Source organism: Salmo salar, chromosome 11 (genome assembly GCF_965601325.2).
Source record: "Salmo salar chromosome 11, fSalSal1, whole genome shotgun sequence".
Lineage (NCBI taxonomy): Eukaryota > Metazoa > Chordata > Actinopteri > Salmoniformes > Salmonidae > Salmo > Salmo salar.
In genome coordinates, this window is record NC_138301.1 from 100,184,035 (window position 1) to 100,204,085 (window position 20,051).

A 20,051-nucleotide genomic window follows, 5' to 3' on the forward strand; every position below is an offset into this window, starting at 1 on the left:
AATAGAAGTTTCGTAATGCTTAAGTTGTTATGAGTGTACTGATATGAGTAAGACACGTGAAATTCCGGCAACTATAAGAAAAAACACTTTATATATTTTTTATTTGATTTTTTATTTCACCTTTATTTAACCAGGTAGGCTAGTTGAGAACAAGTTCTCATTTACAACTGCGACCTGGCCAAGATAAAGCAAAGCAGTGCAGCACAAACAACAACACAGAGTTACACATGGAATAAACAAACATACAGTCAATAATACAGTATAAAACAAGTCTATATACAATGTGTGCAAATGAGGTAGGATACCGGATGAAAGGTAATAAATAGACCATAGTGGCGATATCAGAGTCTTGAGTCACGAATTCGATATATTCAGGAAATTAGGCTAGTAGCATAGCATATTTCTCCATTGAATAGAGCCGGTTAACGTCAACAACCCTCATCGAATATTCAAACGTTTTACAATAATGATATGTCTCGAACAATCCAAAGAAAGGATAGGCGGGAGCTAGACAACCCGCCGTTACGCTTTGTGAACAACGAGCCATTGTTATGGCGGAGAGACATGTATCTTGTCAGTATATCCATAATCTTTGACACAATGCATACGGAAAGCGGGGAGGGACGCTTTGAGGGTTGTTCTGATTGGAGCGAGATTGGAGTTGTTTGGCAACTTTTGGTTTTGGACTGAGATTAACCTAGTTACACAGATCAAGACACATCAAAATGAAGTTGAGTATGACTGTTTATTAAAAACTTAACCACATACTTATTATCACTATGTGCAGATCCAGATTTTAGGGCTCCCAAGCGGTGCAGCGGTCTAAGACACTGCATCTCAGTGCTAGATGCGTTACTACAGACACCCTGGTTTGAATCCAGGCTGTATCACAACCGGCCGTGATTGGGAGTCCCATAGGGTGGCGCACAATTGGCCCAGCATCATCTGGTTTGGCCGGTGTAGGCCGTCATTGTAAATAAGAATTAGTTCTTGCCTAGTTAAATAATGGTAAAAAATAATACAAAAATTGAAATCCAGTGGAGGGCAGCTAGGAAAAGGGCACAGTCAGGTGGACAGGTAGAGCACTATGGGTAAAGCAGAGACAGGAAGGAGACAGACAGATCAGGGGGTTATTAGGCTTGGGTGTCCTTAAAGATTCCTATTCCAGGGGGAACCGTGCTTTGGGCCTACAAAGAGAACAACAGAGGACCTGCTGATACCTGGCTGGAGGACAGCACACTGCTACAAGGTTTTGTTGTGTGGACATTGACCTTCACCCAAGTCTCCTGGTTAGACCGAAACTGCCAGGTAGTAGTGTAGAGCCTGAGACGCCCAGCCCTGATAGGAGGTTGTGGTTCTCTATAAAACATAGCAGACATAGGGCACTAAACCCAGGTACCCATACCTCTGTTTTCCTTGAATGTTTACAGGTCAATATAAAGTTAAACAGATTTGTGAAATATCCATAATTCATGTTAAAATCATCCATTAATGTCATCCATTGCCAACAAAAGATAAAGTTTTAATGTTTGTATTGCATGCAGCCCATGCCCTCTATTAATTCAGACTTCAAAGGGGGGGGTAATCAGAAAAGTATCAGTTGTCAGTATATTCCAAAATATTTTATAGTAGTATTATATGCATTATACACTCTGTATAAGGTGTATAATGCATGTTATGGGGGCTTAGTCTTCAGATCCAGTAAATTGATCACAAACAGCGCGCCATTGCGCATGCGCATGGGACTTGGTATACCTCATCTTCATGCTGCTCCTGTACTTGCTCGGCCTCACTCAAATAAAACAGGATCCACTCGGACTACCAGGTACAAGGCAAAACCCCTCGGAGTCATCAAGGAAGTAATGCATTCAGATATTTATATTTCCCCATACTGGAGTTTCTTTAGTGAAAAAAATGCACCTTTCATAATTGAGCTGTTTCAATGTTATGAAAAATCTGGTGCTGAAACGCTTGCTAGCATATCAACTAAGCTACTAGCAGCTAGCATGCCAATGTTTTTCAACAAAGCTCCATTCTGTGCATTGCAACAATACACAACGTCAATTCTTGTCTTAAGTGAATTATTGTGGCAATATTATCGTGAAACGTTTAAAATACGAGTAGAGAACCAGAGTTTATTGTGGGTACATACGCAGTTGTGGTAGTAATACAGGCTATCGCTGAAACTATTTGAAAAGTCGGGTGAAATGAAGTCGGCTGCTAGCTAGCTAGCTAGCGAAAGCTAAAGGGTAATATCATCTGCCCGCCATCTTTTTGGAGAATGTGTTGCAACAGAGCCCATTATAAGAACTATTTGGTTTTGGTGTATACATGTTTTACTAGCCAGTCATGGTTTATACACTAGTCAATATACGTTCATTTTTATGAGTTAGCTGATAGCTACACTACACTGGTTTGCACTTGCAACCACGGAATGGAAATGAGAGTCCGCGCGAATTGTTCCAAAAGTGTTCAAAGCACCCCTTGCATTTCCTCCGCGCATGATGGCTAGCATAGTTTGCAAAGTTAGATGGGTTTTGTTAAGCAAGTTAGCTAGTTTAGTTACCTAATTGCAATATTTTGCCATAACATGCCGTAACGTTACGGTATTGTAAAAAAACAAACACATTTTTTTGCTAGCCAGCTACCGTTGGTGTAGTTTGTTTGATTGTTTACGCGGGAGGTAGTACAAAGCTAACTGGCCAGATACATTTTCCATGGACAAACAAGTATATGTTGTGGGTGTAACTTTAAAACTAGTAGCTACTACTAGGTTGCTGAACGAGATACATCATATATTTGTGGAGTTTTCTTTCTTGAAGTATCCTTAGTACAATAGCATTATCACAACGTTATACAGCAATCCAACTACTCAGCGTGAGACTTGTATCAAAATCAGCTGTGCTGTTGTCTCAGTTTTGCAGTTTGTTTGGGTATGTATGGAATGACATTTGTGGCTGCGATGGTTAATTAATTACTACTCCATCTCTCTCGCTGGTTATTTAGATACGTTGTTTTGAGTTATTATTTTGTGTTACAACTCATATTTACTTGTACCTTTGCTCCGTGCACTGTTGCATGATCGCTGTACCCAATGTACCAAAGACAATTCTATGGTCAAAGGAAAATGGTAATGCGAGACTAAGACTGAGGTGCAGGCTGTAGATTGGGGTCTAGACAATGTCCCTTAAGCCTGGAGAGGGCAACACATCTCTCCAGGGACATATTAGCCAGCTTGTCAGGAGACATTTGTCCATTACAATATATGGAATAATTGTGTGATGATTAGGAAAGGCTATAGTTTCTTATCATAATTACTACCTTTCATGTCATCCCAGGTATCAATTATTTTTTTAGGGTCTTCTACCTGGGTCGTGGATTTTTTGCAGGGACACTTTACTTTTATGCTGAAGACTCATGATCATCACCCTGTTCTCTTTTTTTAATAGATTAAAAAGGTCAGGCCCTGCAATGAGATGCAGTTTCCTTTGGGCCACTAAAGAGCAAACAGAACTACACAATCCACTGAGGACGCAGTGTCCGTCTCCCACCTTGTCCATTGCAGAGGTAGCAGCGACTCCTAGAATACCACCCCCTTCCCATCGTCAGCATGTCTGCTGTTACCTCAGCAACCCCGGCCCCTCCTCAGGGAGTCAACCCCCCACCCCCGGAGGTCACCAATCCCACCAAACCAGGTCGGAAAACCAACCAACTACAGTACATGCAGAATGTAATGGTCAAGACGTTGTGGAAGCATAACTTTGCCTGGCCCTTCTACGTGCCAGTCGATGCCATCAAATTGGGACTTCCGGTGAGTAGACTGTAGGTATTGAGAATGGGCGTTATAAATGTCAGAAAGCCTATGCTTATAGGTAGCTCACCGTGCAGAAGACTTGCAGCTGACAGATTCTTTTGGTTATTCTGTGTATCAGGATTACCATAAGATCATAAAGCAACCTATGGACATGGGAACCATCAAAAAGAGACTGGAGCATAACTACTATTGGAGTGCCAGTGAATGCATGCAGGACTTCAACACCATGTTCACCAACTGTTACATATATAACAAGGTGAGTGCTCCAAGAGAGTAAATACACACTGTCTCTCCTAGGGGTCCATTTATTTTGGATTTAATATTATGGTCTCTAATATGTTTGCAGATTCTCCCAGGGCTAATCCCAAAGCTCCATGTTTTTACATTGATCTCTAGTTTCCTCTTTGCATTTCCCACTCATGTTCTTCACTTGCTGTTTTTACTTTGCCCACCAGCCAACAGATGACATTGTCCTGATGGCACAGGCCTTGGAGAAGATCTTCCTGCAGAAAGTTGCCATGATGCCCCAGGAGGAGGTGGAGCTTCTGCCTCCTGCACCCAAACCCAAGAAAAGCAAAAGCATAGGTAATAGGCCACTGTTCATCTGATCCTGATACTATAGACCCCTATCATTTTGGATAGATCCTTAGATATAGTATTGAAAAATGTAGAGAAAATGGGCACATATTGCCAATAAGATAGCCCATGTACTGTGAGTTAAGCACTAATTGCACCTGCTACAGGTGGTCTGGATGGAAGTGAGTCACCATCGTCCTTCCCTGGCTCTACGACATCTGTGATTGGCTCTTCTACAATGTCTACCATCACCCCCAAAGTCCCAGCTGTGCAGTGCTCGCCCAATGCGCCCATGATTCCCGTTGTCTCACCCTCACAACCTCTTGTCAAAGTAAGTCACTGTACATTTTTCTTCAGGCATATATCATGTATATTTAGTCTTTTGAATACTGTGAGTGTATGTTTTTGTGCACCTAGAAGAAAGGGGTAAAGAGGAAAGCAGACACCACCACCCCCACGACATCTGCAATCACAGCCAGCCGGAGTGAATCTCCTAGCCCCGTCTCAGAGGGCAAGCAGGGCAAAGTGATGTCCAGAAGGGAGAGCACAGGCCGTCCGATCAAAGCTCCCAAGAAAGACCTTGTGGAAGGGGAGTTGGGCCAGCATGGCGGCAAGCGGAGCAGAATGAGTGAGCAGCTCAAGTACTGCGACAGTATCCTGAAGGAGATGCTGTCGAAGAAACATGCTGCGTATGCCTGGCCCTTCTACAAGCCTGTAGACGCTGAGGCTCTGGAGCTACATGACTACCACGAGATCATCAAGCACCCCATGGATCTCAGCACTGTCAAAGTACGCACCACAGAACAAAGCATGCACAGTAGTAGAATTCACGTTTACAGTTAACCATTACCTTAGCATTGGCTTGTGCTGTTGCCCATCCATGCACTGTTTGGATAACACTTGCTGTTGATTTGCAGAAAAAGATAGATGGGCGGGAGTATCCAGATGCACAGATGTTTGCAGCGGATGTTCGAATAATGTTCTCAAATTGTTACAAGTATAACCCTCCAGATCACGAGGTTGTTGCCATGGCCAGAAAACTCCAGGTAGGTTTGGGGATTTTAAAGGTCCACTTTGCGGGAAAAAAATCTAAAATAACGACTTTAAACTATATAACTGATCAATGCACCATCGTACCAGGTCATTTAATGCTTAAAAACAAGAAAATGGATGAAAAAGATATTTGGCTACAGAAGTGCCATTTTTTACCGATCTCTAACAGCTTCTTTCCAAAAACAAATTATGTGAAATGACGTCAACACATACAGGTGGAATTACTGGCTAGCTAAAGTGGCTATCTTAGCGAACAAACTAGCTACATCGATTGTGGTGCGTGTGACCAGAATGACACATCGACGAACCACCAAAGGCACACTCCATTTCTGCTTGAAAATTGAGATAATGGCAGAGTTGGACTGTTTTTGTGCCCAAAGTCGATCTTTAAACCTTTCTCTGGATCACATTAGAACAATCTATGTACAATTGAATCGGTTGGTTCATCTCTAATGTTTCTGTCCCTCTCCTTTTCCCCATCATTCCATGCGTGTCTTTGTCTGTCAGGATGTGTTTGAGATGCGTTTTGCTAAGATGCCTGATGAACCGGTGGAGCTGAGCCCCGGTGCAGGCGGTTTGGTCAGTAAAGGTGACAACTCGAGCAGCGGTGACTCCTCCAGCTCGGACTGCTCCGACTCGGAGGAGGAGCGGGCCTCCCGGCTCGCCGAGCTGCAGGAACAGGTGGGTGCGGAACAGGTGGGTTTCAGATCCGAGGTCCGTCTGACTCTACTCCTCTAACCTGAAGGGCTCAGGGAGGGCCTTCCTCCCACCTTCTCTTCTCACATCACAGCCACCTTGTCCAATCCAAACTGTAGTCTGAGACCGAGAGGGAGGGGCTGCCACCTTACATGCAGTCAAACCCCTCCCCCTCCCTTCAGCCACGCAAACCTCTGCTTTCTCCACTGATTCGTCATCTCCACATTGATAGCACTGAAATGTAACCCTCTACCGCTTCAAATTGTGTATTTCCATGCACCTACTGGCACAGATGGCTTGCATGCACTACTTAAACAAAAGCCTTCTTTTTGAAAACATATCACAATGTAGTTTTGCATAATGGTACCACACAGTAGCTCTTGTCATAACATGGTGTTTTAAAATGGTTTTGATCTGATCTCTTTTTTGGAGTTTTCTATCTTTGTCCCCTTATTTCCCTTTGGCTCTCTTACCAGTGTATCTCTCTGGAGCGCCCCAATGGTAGCGGGCAAGGGGGAAAAAACGGGTGCACCAAGCGTTTTCAGGTGATTTGCTCTTCACTTCCTGGCCCCCTCCCCACTAACCTCCTTATTGATATCAGTTTATTATCATGATGCCGATATTTCACTTTTTATTTTTGCATTAGTTGGGCAAGCGGTAGAGGGTTAATAGTGGGGGTGGCGAGTAACAGGTGGCGTAGTGCTGTTTGCTGGGTGGTGGCAGATGTGGTGTGTTTGAGCAGGTGTTTATGAGTTTGTATGGTTGTGTGAATGTGTGTTTGTCTTCTCCCTGGTATGCTTGCTGGCTGACCAACTAGACATTCTCCATTCTCTTGATTGCCTGTTGGTTGTGTCCAATTTAACTTAGAAAGCAATGAATGGAGGAGTATGCAACTTGTTTTCCACTTCCTTGTTAGAACATTTTGCTCTCAATCATACCTTTTTTTTGTTAAATAGAAAAATAAGAGTTGTATGTTCTAAATCCTCAACAATGCTTAAACCACATCAGGAGAGCACTTTTGAGGAATTTTAGGTGTAGGTACTCTTTAATGCAAGTGCACACCTGCAAGAGACTGTTTGGTTAGCAACATTTCTGTAGCGCTCATGTGATTGCAGAGTTTGCTAAACAAATGGCCACTGGATTAATGCAAATAATCATATCATTCTGCCAGGTAGTCAGAGGCTACTTTGTAGTTAATATTTAATTGACAACTTACTTCTGGTAGAGATGGGAAGGCCATCATTAGCATCATCGCTAACGGCTACACAAAGTATAGATGTGACGCGTGCACTACACACACACACACACACAGGAGCTTTCATGTGCCGTTTCAAAAAGTTGCAGGGTAACATTAGTCAGTGATGCATTTAGTTCATGTCTTATAATTAACTTGGGCAAATTAATGAACTTTTTCAATACATTTAGTTGATTTCCTTTCTAAGTTCGATACATTTTTGAATATTGTTTAATTCCGTTTTAATATCTGGATTACACATTTGTGGGCTGTAGTATTGATTTGTTGAAGTTCTTTCTTGAAACCCCATATCTACCCTCTTCTAGTCCCTCAGTGCTTGAAGTGCTAGCATACCCCTACAGCAGGTCACTAACTCCTCCACCCCACCTCTCCCCAGCTAAAGGCTGTCCACGAACAGCTTGCCGCGCTCTCTCAGGCCCCTGTGACCAAACCGAAGAAGAAAGAAAAGAAGGAGAAAGACAAGAAGAAGAAAGACAAGGACAACAAGCATAGCAAAACCAAGACGGACGAGGAGAAGAAGGCCAAGTCTGGGCAGCCTGCCAAGCAGGGCCAGCAGAAGAAACCCTCCAGGAAAGCCAACAGCACAGTGACTGGCTCCAGGTAAGGCCTCCCTTTCTCTGTTGTATTAGGGCTCTGCCCAGTCTCATAATAAGCAACACCATGAGACACTCATTGCTGCGCTGGCCTCTGATTTTCCAGGCAACCAAAGAAGGGGGGCCGGGGCTACGAGTCTGACGAGGAGGAGTCTCTGCCTATGACGTACGACGAGAAGCGCCAGCTCAGCCTGGACATCAACCGGCTCCCAGGAGAGAAGCTGGGCCGGGTTGTGCACATCATCCAGTCCCGAGAGCCCTCGCTGCGAGACTCCAACCCAGACGAGATCGAGATTGACTTTGAGACACTCAAACCCTCCACTCTACGCGAACTCGAGCGATATGTTAAGTCCTGTTTACAGAAGAAACAGCGGAAACCCCAACGTAAGTACTGAAGTTGAAGACCTTGTGCTTTGGACCTCACTGATAGCTTCCTTGTCCTTCATCCTGATATTACTACTAGTCCCTCTAAATATCTTCTAACCCTACCTTCTCCCTTTACTGTTACTCTCTTTTCCTCCCCTTTGCTTGAATGACAATGCTAGTTTCCCCTTTTTTATATATATTTTTTATAACTAGATTATGTTTCTCCCTCTACCTAGTTGCACTTCTCCCGGTTGACTGCTAGTTTTTGATATACAGGTGGTCCCCAACTTTTAACTCCTAGAAAGGAATTTTCAGCAGATTTTTGGTCTATGGGTGCTAGCTCAACAAAATAACAAAAAATGATGCACAGTTGACCTTGTGTACATGTAGCCTAACTGAAGACAAGTACTGTTGCCAGTATCTTGGCATTCTGGACATAGATTCTCTATGCTGATTTCAGGGACCTCCTGTATAAAATGTTTCAGGGCCTGAACCGGGCTTGTTGCTCTATTGCTAATATCGGCTCCTACTCGGACCCAGCGTAGTGGAGTCAGGCAGTGTCATACCATGTGACAAATAACTCCTTGACAAACTCATGTATAGTCCTCGCTTAGTCACATTTTCTGCGGCTGTATATTTAGAAAGTGAAATGAAGTTTGTTCAATTCCAAGAGTATAAATGCTCGCCTGGGCTTTGAGCCTGCTGCCGTCTGTAGTCCTCCAGGTTGTAGGTGTTAGGCCATAGGCGTAAGGCGCTAGGCCTTAGCTGTGATGTAGCTAGCTAGCTATCACCACAGCGGCTGGGGTTCGGGCAGGAAGGCCATGGTGCTCACAGCGTGCCGCTGGGGGGGCAAGGGAGCCAGGTCCAAGGAGGAGCTGGCACAGGAAAAGAAGAGTTAGAAAAGAGGCTACAGGATGTCAGCGGCCAGCTGAACAGTAAGAACAAAACCGACAAAAAGAAAACGTCCAAAAGGTAGCATAGAGTAAGGGACAGGCGGAGTAGCATAGAGTAAGGGACAGGCGGAGTAGCATAGAGTAAGGGAAAGGCGGAGTAGCATAGAGTAAGGGACAGGCGGAGTAGCATAGAGTAAGGGACAGGCGGAGTAGCATAGAGTAAGGGACAGGCGGAGTAGCATAGAGTAAGGGCAGGGGCGCGTACGACGAGAAGCGCCAGCTCAGCCTGGACATCAACCGGCTACCAGGAGAGAAGCTGTCAGCTGTCTTGCTGCAAATTATTAACCTTGTCATTTTTGGCCAGAATTTTTAATTTTTTATCCTGTGGCCCAGGAAAGTTAATCTGATCTGTCTTTATGGTTACAAATCTATAGAATCTGTCATATCTGTTGAGTTGGACAGACGTGACTAGGAAGGAGCAACTTGAAAGGTGTCACTGCATCAATCATAATCAAAGTGCAAGTTCATTTTAAACATGAGCAAAACATGTGTATGCACTATGATACCAAACGTTATTTTTCTTTAGCATTTGAACATCATTGACATAAATATGGTGGTATTATATAATACATTTGGCCACATGTCTCATGCATGATCCTCTCTTTCTCCTTCCAGAGAAGGGTGCAGGTACCGGTGCGTCCCGTCTCAGCGGCAGTAGTAGTTCTTCAGATTCTGGCAGCAGCAGCTCCAGTGGGTCCAGTTCTGACAGCAGTGACTCCGACTGAAAAGCGTAGCCCAAACACTTGCTGGGAACTATTCATTTAAATTTTACCCTTTTTTAAAGTATAATGTTGTATGCAGTCAGTTGTTTCCCCCTATAACACTTTGAGGAAAAAACAAGAAAATGTAATGCTATGTCAGAACATGTCAAGTTTTTTTTGCTGTAAATACCTTTGTGGAAAGGAAAAAACATGGGAAATTATAGATTACTTGACAGGGTTATTTTTGTTTCCTCTACCTTTTCAAAGGGATGTGTTAAAAACCGACCAAACATAAAACGAGGATTTTGTAATACACTCTTGGATGAATGCCAGATGTCTTTTCATTTCTCCTAATACCATCATCAACAAAGTGATGGAGATGCATAGTTACCAAAATGCAGCAGAACCCCATGTCCTCCTTGTCCCATCACTGCTACATATGCAACCATTTGCCCAGCTGGTACTGTAACTGTCCTATTCAATTACTTTCATCAAGAACTTTTCACCCTTGTAACAAAAAGAGCTCTCTTATCTGAATTTTGAGTTGTCACTCTTCCAATCATTTGACTTTTAATTTTTTTTTGTTGGTAATTATTGTTTTAAATTGAACGTTTTATTTAACTTGGCAAGAACAAATTCTTATTTAGAATGATGGCCTACCGGGGAACAGTGGGTTAACTGCCTTGTTCGGGGGCAGAACAACAGATTTTTACATTGTCAGCTCGGGGATTTGATCCAGCAACCTTTCGGTTACTGGCCCAACGCTCTAACCACTAGGCTACCTGCCCCCCCAAGTACTGAACCTCATGCCTCAGTGACACATTTCAGATTATTCTGAGCAATCATGTTGGTCATCTTCAGCAGCATATACAGCCAAATTGAATGGTATTCTTTTACTGTTATTCTTTTACTGTATCATAACTGACATGGTCTCTTATTTTCGAACCCGGCAATATGTCAAGTTTTAGCTAAAATGTATTTTAGTGCTAGTCTGAGTGGTTATGAAAGAACATTTTAACTTATAGAATTTAGATATTTACAGATGCTTTTGGTCAGAAGAAATGACAATACAATAATTCACTCAACAGTTTGATTCGTTACTCACAACATGACAACCACTAGGTATGGTGGCCTCTCCTGTACATTTATTTCCTGGCCTGCCTCTTGCTTGATCTACGATTCTCACTGATGAATGTACTGTATGTATGATGCCCTGAATGATTGTGTTCCACCAGGTCAGTGACATTGTGTACATCACTGCTTTATATATGGTAGGACGGCTAAAACTGTACATAACTGACCTGTGTACATTTTCAGTACACTGGCGTAGGAGCAAGTCTTTCACTTTTGACTATTGCAAAGCGCACCTGCTGTCTGTTGGGTCTCTATTCCAAACAGAGCAGTGCCCTGATCTTTTTCTCTGTCCAAAGTAATGACATAAACAATGAAAGCAGGACAATATTGTGAACTGTGGGGTATTGATTTGAATGTAAGTCGTTATCACCAGGTCATTTGTTTTATTGTGACTAGATGCCACAGCTTCTCATTATAGTCGTCTTCAGTTCATATTTTTTTTCTCAGTCAACTCATCTTTTATTTTTATCTCAATGAACAAAGCGTTACGTATTCATTTGAGAATATCCCTCATATTTCAACCCTGTAAGAATGCATTTTATTATTTCATGAAGTCTGAACGATTTGCCTAATGTACAATTTCTGGTCAGTTTTTTCTGGAATTGGTTGAAAATAACATTGAAGCCATTTTGGATTTCATTTACTGTTAATAAGTTGATACATTTAAAGATTTAGTCATATGCATTGTTATTTTAAGCTATGGTGGAAATATTTCTTTGATTTTGTGGTAATGTCCTTCATACCAGGTTGCACTTAACTGCAAAACTCCCCAAATGATGTTGAATGCATTTCTCTGCCTATACCAATGTTCTCCAGTACAGGCCCTATCAGGTTTTTCTAAGAATTATGTCTTTTAGAAGTGAAAGACTGAAAATATAAATGTATAGATATATATTCAACTTTTTGTTTATTTCTAGGCCCTGGTCAAAATATTATAATCGTTCCTTTTATATTTTAAAAAGCAAATGTTTACTTTTTATCCTTGATGTGCATGCAAGTTTATTGTAACTTTCTTATACCTTTTTTGAGCTGTTTATTTCAGTCATCGAAACAAATAAGTTCTGTGTAAGTAGTTTTAGTCTTGTTTAATGCAATATGGGCCTGAGAGGGTGGGATTTGGGGACTGGAGGTAGAAGCTAACATTTCATGTAATCGCTAACCTGGAATCGGGTTCCTTTTTTTGTGTGTGTATGTAAATAAATTACAAGACCCTACTGAATTTGTCTCATTTTCTGCATGTCATTGATCTGTTGGACTGCTGTTTGTACTTATTTTCACTATGACTGAGGTAGACCTGTGTTTTTCTGGTGGATGAAAAGATCCAGAGGAAGATGTTGATGGATAATCCACACCCCCGAAAGCCGCTTTCCGACATCGCCAGTCATGCTTTATCCTGGAACCCAAGGGAGAAGGAAAAGAGGACGCCCAAGGAACACCTGGAGGTGGGAGCTTCAGGCAGATACCAAAGGGAGAGGAGTGGTCGATGGCCTATGCTCCCAATGAAGCGACTGGGATTAGTAAAACCATTGTAGACATTTTGATAATATACTCTAAAGCCATAATGTTGGATGCTTTTAGTGCATATGGACTGGGTGTGCCCTTTTAACATGATCAGACAAAAATCAAAGGGTAGCAATGAAGGGTTATATGAAGTTCAGTGATGGGCCAGTAGATGGTGGCCATGTATAAATTGTTTTTTAAATGGGGTTGCAGATTTGGTTTGAGCTGTGTGCTTGATGGATTCAGATGGCAGTGAGTGACACACCTCAAACGTGCTGTTTTAGGTGAATCTCAACCCAAAGATTATTGGGGGGGGGGGGGGGGGCATTTTCTCTTGAATACATGATGGATTTATGTATTTTCAGGTGAGTTATGAATTACCAATTTAAGTATGTAAGCAACCTTGCATGAAACTTGTTGGTTCGATACCAGCAAACACTTTCCATGGTAGCATGAATAAATGAAATGGTGTAACCCCCCATGCATTGCTCTTTTAGTGCAAGAATAGGATAGGTTTCCAATGGGAGCTTCTAAGTCTCCACCCCAGCTCCTACACTACTTGGTTTGTGCTGGAGGGGGGGACCTGTACTGTGTGACCTCACTGGCATATGCAACATGCTACCCCTTTGCCTCATGATGGATCAATGCCACAACTTCAGTGACAACTACAGGTTGTGTATGCTTCTTATGGCCATCCCTCACTCTGTAGCTGGCCACCATCCATGACAAAATACAACAGACATAGCCTACATCCATTTCAAATAATATGATAGGCTAACCCTATAGCTTGAGTAAATTGAATTGTGGTACTGTATTTTTTTTGACCCCACAAAATTGCAAAGAGAGTTGACGGGGCATGCTGGGACCAGGATGTGGTAGCTCCAAAGCTGTGGCATATGTGGATAAAATGTATACACAAATGTTTATTTCTACCTGTATGTCATATTTCTAATTTGTTGGTTTATTTGTATGTATATATTTGTGGTACTGTATCAGTTTCAATTCAGTGTTATTGGATTACTGTTCAAGTTTCACTCACATAATGATACACCTGCACTCTTGAGGTTATTCTGGATCCATACATTGTTCCATAAATCATCCTTGTAATGTGGCAATGTAATAAGGCCCCTGCAGCATTCCAAGACATGAAGGAGAGCTGAATGCCGTTTTGTATAACAGTAATACAAATGAAAGCTGGACTCCATCTAAACTGTGTTATTTTGTCCCTTCTACATCGCAGGAATTATTTTGGAGGTTGCATGTCATCCAACGATTCAAGATAGAACATCATAGTGATCATATTTTTGTTGTTGTGACCAGTGAAACAAGACAGAGCCCCTGCTCAATTAGCGCCACACACATCAAAGGCATTGTCATTTTATTTTATTTTTTATTGCATGGCTCTCACTTTTGTCATGGCAATGCAACCAACTTGGAGTAATAATTCATACTTTAGCAGAAGTTTTCCTTCATATAAAAATCATTCCCACACGTGAGCGTGCATAACCAGAACCACCCGAAACCACATTCAACATCGCAGACCTCTACCGCAAAGCGTATTCACGCTTTCTCTCAAACACTTTTAATAGCATGGCGGGGAGTGTGACTGCAAAACCAACCTGGATTCAGTGGTAGACGTAACATAGTAAACTTAAAAACGGCACCCTCCAATAAATATGATACGTTTCATATTCATTTGTGGATGTCGATCATCAATTTCATATTATATGTTATGAATTACAATTCATATATGTTACGAATTGCAATTCATACAATATGTTACAAATTGCAATTCGTACAATATGTTGTGAATTTGTAAACATATGATATGTTATGAATTTCAATTTAGCTGGGTTACTAGTGGCTAACGCTAGCAAGGTGGCTAACATTAGCTAGGTTAGGGTTTAAGGTTAGGTTTAAGGTTAGAAGTTAGATTAAGGTTTAAGGTTAGGGGAAGGTTTAGCTCACATGCTAAGTATTTACAAAGTAGCTAAAAAGTAGTAGGTAGTTTCTAATATAGCTAAAATGCTAAAGTTGTCCTTGATAAGATTCTGAACACACAATCTTTTGGTTGCTCAACCTGGTCTCATAGACTAGACATAACACAGTTAAAGTACATCTGGGACACTCAAATTAGTATGTTATGTTTGGTATGGTTACATAACACAGAAAGATACTTAGGGCAAAAACAAAAGGAAAGTGGTTGGTCAGTGTGGATGGGTGAGCGTATACACAAACGTCTAGCAACCCAGAGGATGCATGTTTGAATCTCATCACGGACAATTTGAGCTAATAAGCAACATTTGAACAAATAAAATTTTATTGGTCAAATACACATGGTTAGCAGATGTTAACACAAGTGTAGCGAAATGCTTGTGCTTCTAGTTCCAACAGTGCAGTAATATCTAACAAGTAATATCTAACAATTGCCAACAACTACCTACTACACACAAATCTAACAAGTAATCTAAGAATTCCCCACCAACTACCTTAATGCACACAAATCTAAAGGGGTGAATGAAAATATGTACATATAAATATATGGATGAGCGATGGCCGAGTGGCATAGGCAAGGTGCAGTAGATGATATAAAATACAGTATAAACATGTGATATGAGTAAAGTAAGATATGTAAACATTATTAAAGTGGCATTATTTAAAGTGGCATTACTAAAACTACTTACTACTTTTTAGCTACTTTGCAACTACTTAGCATGTTAGCTAACTAGGAATGTTAACGGTTAACCGTTGGAAATACATTTGACCAGTCATGCTTATCGGTCTTTAATTTTGTGTAATTAAATTGGCGCTTGTGTATTTTCGTTAGTCATCATGCATTTTATTTATTACACATGCACATCAAACAGAACCTAGTTTGAGGAGTGGAATAGCCTATTCCTGTCAGACAGCGTGAGAGTAGCTCCTCAAAAAGCCTGTAGGCTACTGGAGTGAAACCTGCTTTTGTAAGCCCAGTCATTGCGCAACAAATAACAATTCTAAATGCAATCATGTCTTGAAAACTTTGGTGGCCACGATTAAAAAGGAGCTATTTTTATTTCTCAATCTCAACAAATAAAGTGTGCCTCCCATTCGCCATTCGGATGCAAAAACAAACCCTGCCTATAGCTTTGCAACGTGAGCTTTAGGCAGTATAATTGTGTGAAACCAGAACGTTTTACTTTACTTCAAATAATGTGGCATGTCTTACCTTGCTTCAAAGTAGCCTAGTGAAAATCCATCCATAGAAACATGGAGGCAGTTATTTTATAGACTTCCTCATGCCATTAACCAGCATTTGTCTCCTGTTCTATTGGTTTTCATTTAAACTTTATTTCGTTGTCCAGAAGCCAAATGCACAATCCTAGTCATATTAGCAACCCATCATAGTAGTTGCTATTAGATTCTCCCTCTTTCTATGTTTCTAACGGAGATGTTCATCTCTGTCACATATGGAACCACTCGCAGTAGGTGTGCTGTTTAGAACTATGTTTTCCGCGAATTACATTTTGGCAAATGTTTGAAAATTATGTTTTTTTAGCTGCTTCGTTACAGGAGTTGCTTGTTCAATAATAGGCTATAGCCTTTTCACTGTAAGACGATATGCTTGCTATTGTTGCATGTTTCCATTAAGCTCTTAATGAAAATGTCCGTTCCTTATAGGCATGCATAGTGTCAGAGAGTAAGAGGCAAAACAAGATGTTTCAATCTCTCCAAAATCTGTGCAAAATAAGTCCAATGGGTTTCTATGGGCTTATTTTCGACCTAAGCTTGTCGCTTGCCTTCCCGCCTTGTTAAGGTGGAAATATAAGCATCTCGTCATTATATACCATAATTCTATCCTCCTGATTCATGCTTATAAGCAAAAACTAAAGCCGGAAGTACCAGTGACTCGCTCAATATGGAAGTGGTGAGATAACGCTGATGCTACGCTACAGGACTGTTTTACTGGCACAGACTGGAATATGTTCCAGGATTCATCCAATGGCATTGAGGAGTATACCCCCTCAGACACCAGCTTCTTCAATAAGTGCATCAACAACGTCATCCTCACAGTGACCGTACGTACATATCCCAACCAGAAGCCATGGATTACAGGCAACATCCACACCAAGCTAAAGGCTAGAGCTGCCACTTTCAAGGAGCGAGACACTAATTCGGATGCTTATAAGAAATCCCGATATGCCCTCAGACGAACCATCAAACAGGCATAGCATCAATGTAGGCTCTGACACTCGTTGGATGTGACAGGGCTTGCAAATTATTACAGACTGCAAAGGAAAACCCAGCCGCAAGCGGCACAGTGACGCAAACCTACCAGATGAGCTAAATGCCTTTTATGCTTGCTTCGAGGCAAGCAACACTGAAGCATGCATGAGAGCACCAGCTGTTCCAGACAACTGTGTTATCACACTGTCCGTAGCCAATGTGAGCAAGTTCTTTAAACAGGTCAACATTCACAAGGCCGCAGGGCCAGACAGATTACCAGGATGTTTATTCAAAGCATGCCGGATCAACTGGCTAGTGTCTTTTTTCAACCTCTCTCTGACCGAGTCTGTAATACCTACATGTTTCAAGCAGATCACCATAGTCCCTGTGCCCAAGAAAGCGAAGGTAACCTGCCTAAATGACTACCGCCCCATAGCACTACCGCCCCATAGCACGCACATCAGTAGCCATGAAGTGCTGGTCATGGCTCACATCAATACCATCATCCCGCAATAGCATCATCCCAGAAACCCTAGACCCTCTCTAATTCGCATACCGCCCCAACAGATCCACAGGTGACACAATCTCGATCGCACTCCACAATGCAATTTCCAACATGGACAAAAGGAGCACCTATGTGAGAATGCTTTTCATTGACTACAGCTCAGCATTCAACACCATAGTGCCCACAAAGCTCATCACTCTGCAACTGGATGCTGGACTTCCTGATGGGCCACCCACAGGCAGTAAGGTTTATTAACAACACATCCGCCACATTGATCCTCAACACTGGGACCCCTCAGGGGTAGGCCTGATCACCGACCACAATGAGACAGCCTATAGTTGAGGAGGTCAGAGACCTGGCAGTGTGGTGCCAGGACAACAACCTCTCCCTCAACGTGAGCAAGACAAAGGAGCTGATTGTGGACTATGGGAAAAGGAGGGACGAACAGGCCCCCATTAACATCAAAGGGGCTGCAGTGGAGCGGTCGAGAGTTTCAAGTTCCTTGGTGTCCACATCACCAACAAACTATCATAGTCCAAACACACCAAGACAGTCGTGAAGAGGGCACGACAACACCTTTTCCCCCTCAAGAGACTGAAAAGATTTGGCATGGGTCCCCAGATCCTCAAAAGATTCTACAGCTGCACCATCGAGAACATCCTGACCAGTTGCATCACCACCTGGTATGGCAACTGCTCGGCATCCGACCGCAAGGTTCTACATAGGGTACTGCGTACGGCGCAGTTCTTCACTGGGGCCAATCTTCCTGCCATCCAAGACCTATATACTAGGCGGTGTCAGAGGAAGGCCCAAAAAATTGTCAAAGACTCCAGTCATCCAAATCGTAGACTGTCTTCTCTGCTACCACACAGCAAGTGGTACGGGAGTGCCAAATCTAGGTCCAAAAGGCTCCTTAACAGCCTCTACCTCTAAGCCTTAGACTGCTGAATGATTAATCAAATGCCCCCCCCCCCCCCCATTGTTTTTACACAGCTGCTACTCGCTGTTTATTTCAAAGTCACTTTACCCCTACCTACATGTACAAATTACCTCGACTAACCTGTATCCCCGCACATTGACTCGGTACCGGTACCCCCTCTGTGTAGTCTCGTTATTGATATTTTATTGTTACTTTATTTTTTACTTTAGTTTATTTGGTAAATATTTTCTTAACTCTATTTCTTGAACTGCGTTGTTGGTTAAGGGCTTGTAAGTAAGCATTTCACAGTAAGGTCTACAGCTTTTGTATTCGGCGCATGTGACAAATAAAATTCGATTTGATTTGGCATTCAGGCCAAAGAGTTCAATCTTGGTTTCATCAGACCAGACATTCTCGTTTCTCATGGTCTGAGGGTCCTTTAGGTGCCTTTTGGCAAGCGGGCTGTCGTGTGCCTTTTACTGAGCAGTGGCTTCCGTTGGCCACTCAACCTACCATAAAGGCCTGATTGGTGGAGTGCTGCAGAGATGGGTGTCCTTCTGGAAGGTTCTCCCATCTCCACAGAGGAACTCTGGATCTCTGTCAGAGTGACCATCGGGTTCTTGTTCACCTCCCTGATCAAGGCCCTTCTCCCCCGATTGCTCAGTTGGGCTGGGCGTACAGCTCTAGGAAGAGTCTTGGTGGTTCCAAACTTCTTCCATTTAAGAATGCTGGAGGCCACTGTGTTCTTGGGGACCTTCAATGCTGCAGAAATTTTTTGATACCCTTCCCCAGATCTGTGCCTCGTCACAATCCTGTCTTGTACCTCTACGGACAATTCCTTCAACCTCATAGCTTGGTTTTTGCTCTGACATGCACTGTCAACTGTGGGACTTTATATAGAGAGCTGTGTGCCTTTCCAAATCATGTCCAATCAATAGAATATACCACAGGTGGACTTCAATCAAGTTGAAGAAACATCTCAAGGATGATCAATGGAAACAAGATGCACCTGAGCTCCATTTCGAGTGTCAAATCAAATTGTCTGAATTCTTATGTAAATAAGCTATTTCTGTTTCTTATTTTTAATTAATTTGCTAACATTTCTAAAAACCTGTTTTTGCTTTGTCATTATGGGGTATTGTGTGTAGACTGATAAGGAAATTATTGATTAAGGCTGTAACGTAACAAAATGGGGAAAAAGTGAAGGGGTCTGAATACTTTCTGAATACACTGTACATATTAAATGGGTAAAACAGTATGTAAACATTATTAAAGTGACCAGTGTTCAATATCTATCAACATTGGGCAGAAGCCATTAAGGTGCAGGGTTCAGTAACCGGGTGATAGCCGGCTAGTGACAGTGACTAAGTTCAGGGCAGCGTGCAGGGTGGAGGCTGGCTAGTGATGGCTATTTAACAGTCTGATGGCCTTGAGATAGAAGCTGTTTCAGTCACACAGCCTTCATACACTTGTACTGACCTTGCCTTCTGGATGATAGCGGGTGAACAGGCAGTGGCTCGGGTCCTTGATGATCTTCTTGGCCTTCCTGTGACAGCGGGTGTAACAGTGTAGGTTCCGTCCCTCTCTTCGCCCCAACCCGGGCTCGAACCAGGGACCCTTGCACACATCAACAACTGACACCCACGAAGCATCTTTACCCATCGCGCCACAAAAGCCGCGGCCCTTGCAACGCAAGGGGAAACCCTACTTCAAGTCTCAGAGCGAGTGACGTCACCGATTGAAACGCTATTAGCGCGCACCACTGCTAACTAACTAGCCA

At 42.5% G+C, this 20,051-nt stretch overlaps 1 protein-coding gene across 6 annotated transcripts; it reads left to right on the forward strand.

Annotated features, from left to right (window-relative positions):
- Window positions 1-1,725: 1,725 nt before the first annotated feature.
- LOC106563226 (bromodomain-containing protein 3) lies at window positions 1,726-12,360 on the forward strand. Of its 6 annotated transcripts, none has more exons than XM_014128602.3 (12): window positions 1,726-1,859; window positions 3,450-3,811; window positions 3,933-4,070; window positions 4,270-4,399; window positions 4,558-4,721; window positions 4,808-5,179; window positions 5,308-5,436; window positions 5,951-6,139; window positions 6,616-6,684; window positions 7,771-7,994; window positions 8,094-8,371; window positions 9,922-12,360. In XM_014128602.3, exons 2-12 carry the CDS (start codon window positions 3,611-3,613, stop codon window positions 10,029-10,031), a joined length of 2,004 nt encoding a protein of 667 aa, XP_013984077.1. In that variant the 5' UTR covers window positions 1,726-1,859; window positions 3,450-3,610; the 3' UTR covers window positions 10,032-12,360. The 6 variants fall into 6 exon arrangements, with proteins under 6 accessions (XP_013984077.1, XP_013984080.1, XP_013984079.1 ...); XM_014128605.3 differs by having other exon boundaries at window positions 5,951-6,124; XM_014128604.3 differs by having other exon boundaries at window positions 4,811-5,179.
- The last annotated feature ends 7,691 nt before the right edge of the window (window positions 12,361-20,051 follow it).

Coding starts and splice junctions, on each gene's coding strand:
- LOC106563226 (XM_014128602.3), top strand. CDS start 3,611: ATGTCTGCTGTTACCTCAGCAACCCCGGCCCCTCCTCAGGGAGTCAAC. Junction 5,437..5,950: donor CCATGGCCAGAAAACTCCAG/GTAGGTTTGGGG, acceptor TTTGTCTGTCAG/GATGTGTTTGAGATGCGTTT. Junction 7,995..8,093: donor AGCACAGTGACTGGCTCCAG/GTAAGGCCTCCC, acceptor CTGATTTTCCAG/GCAACCAAAGAAGGGGGGCC.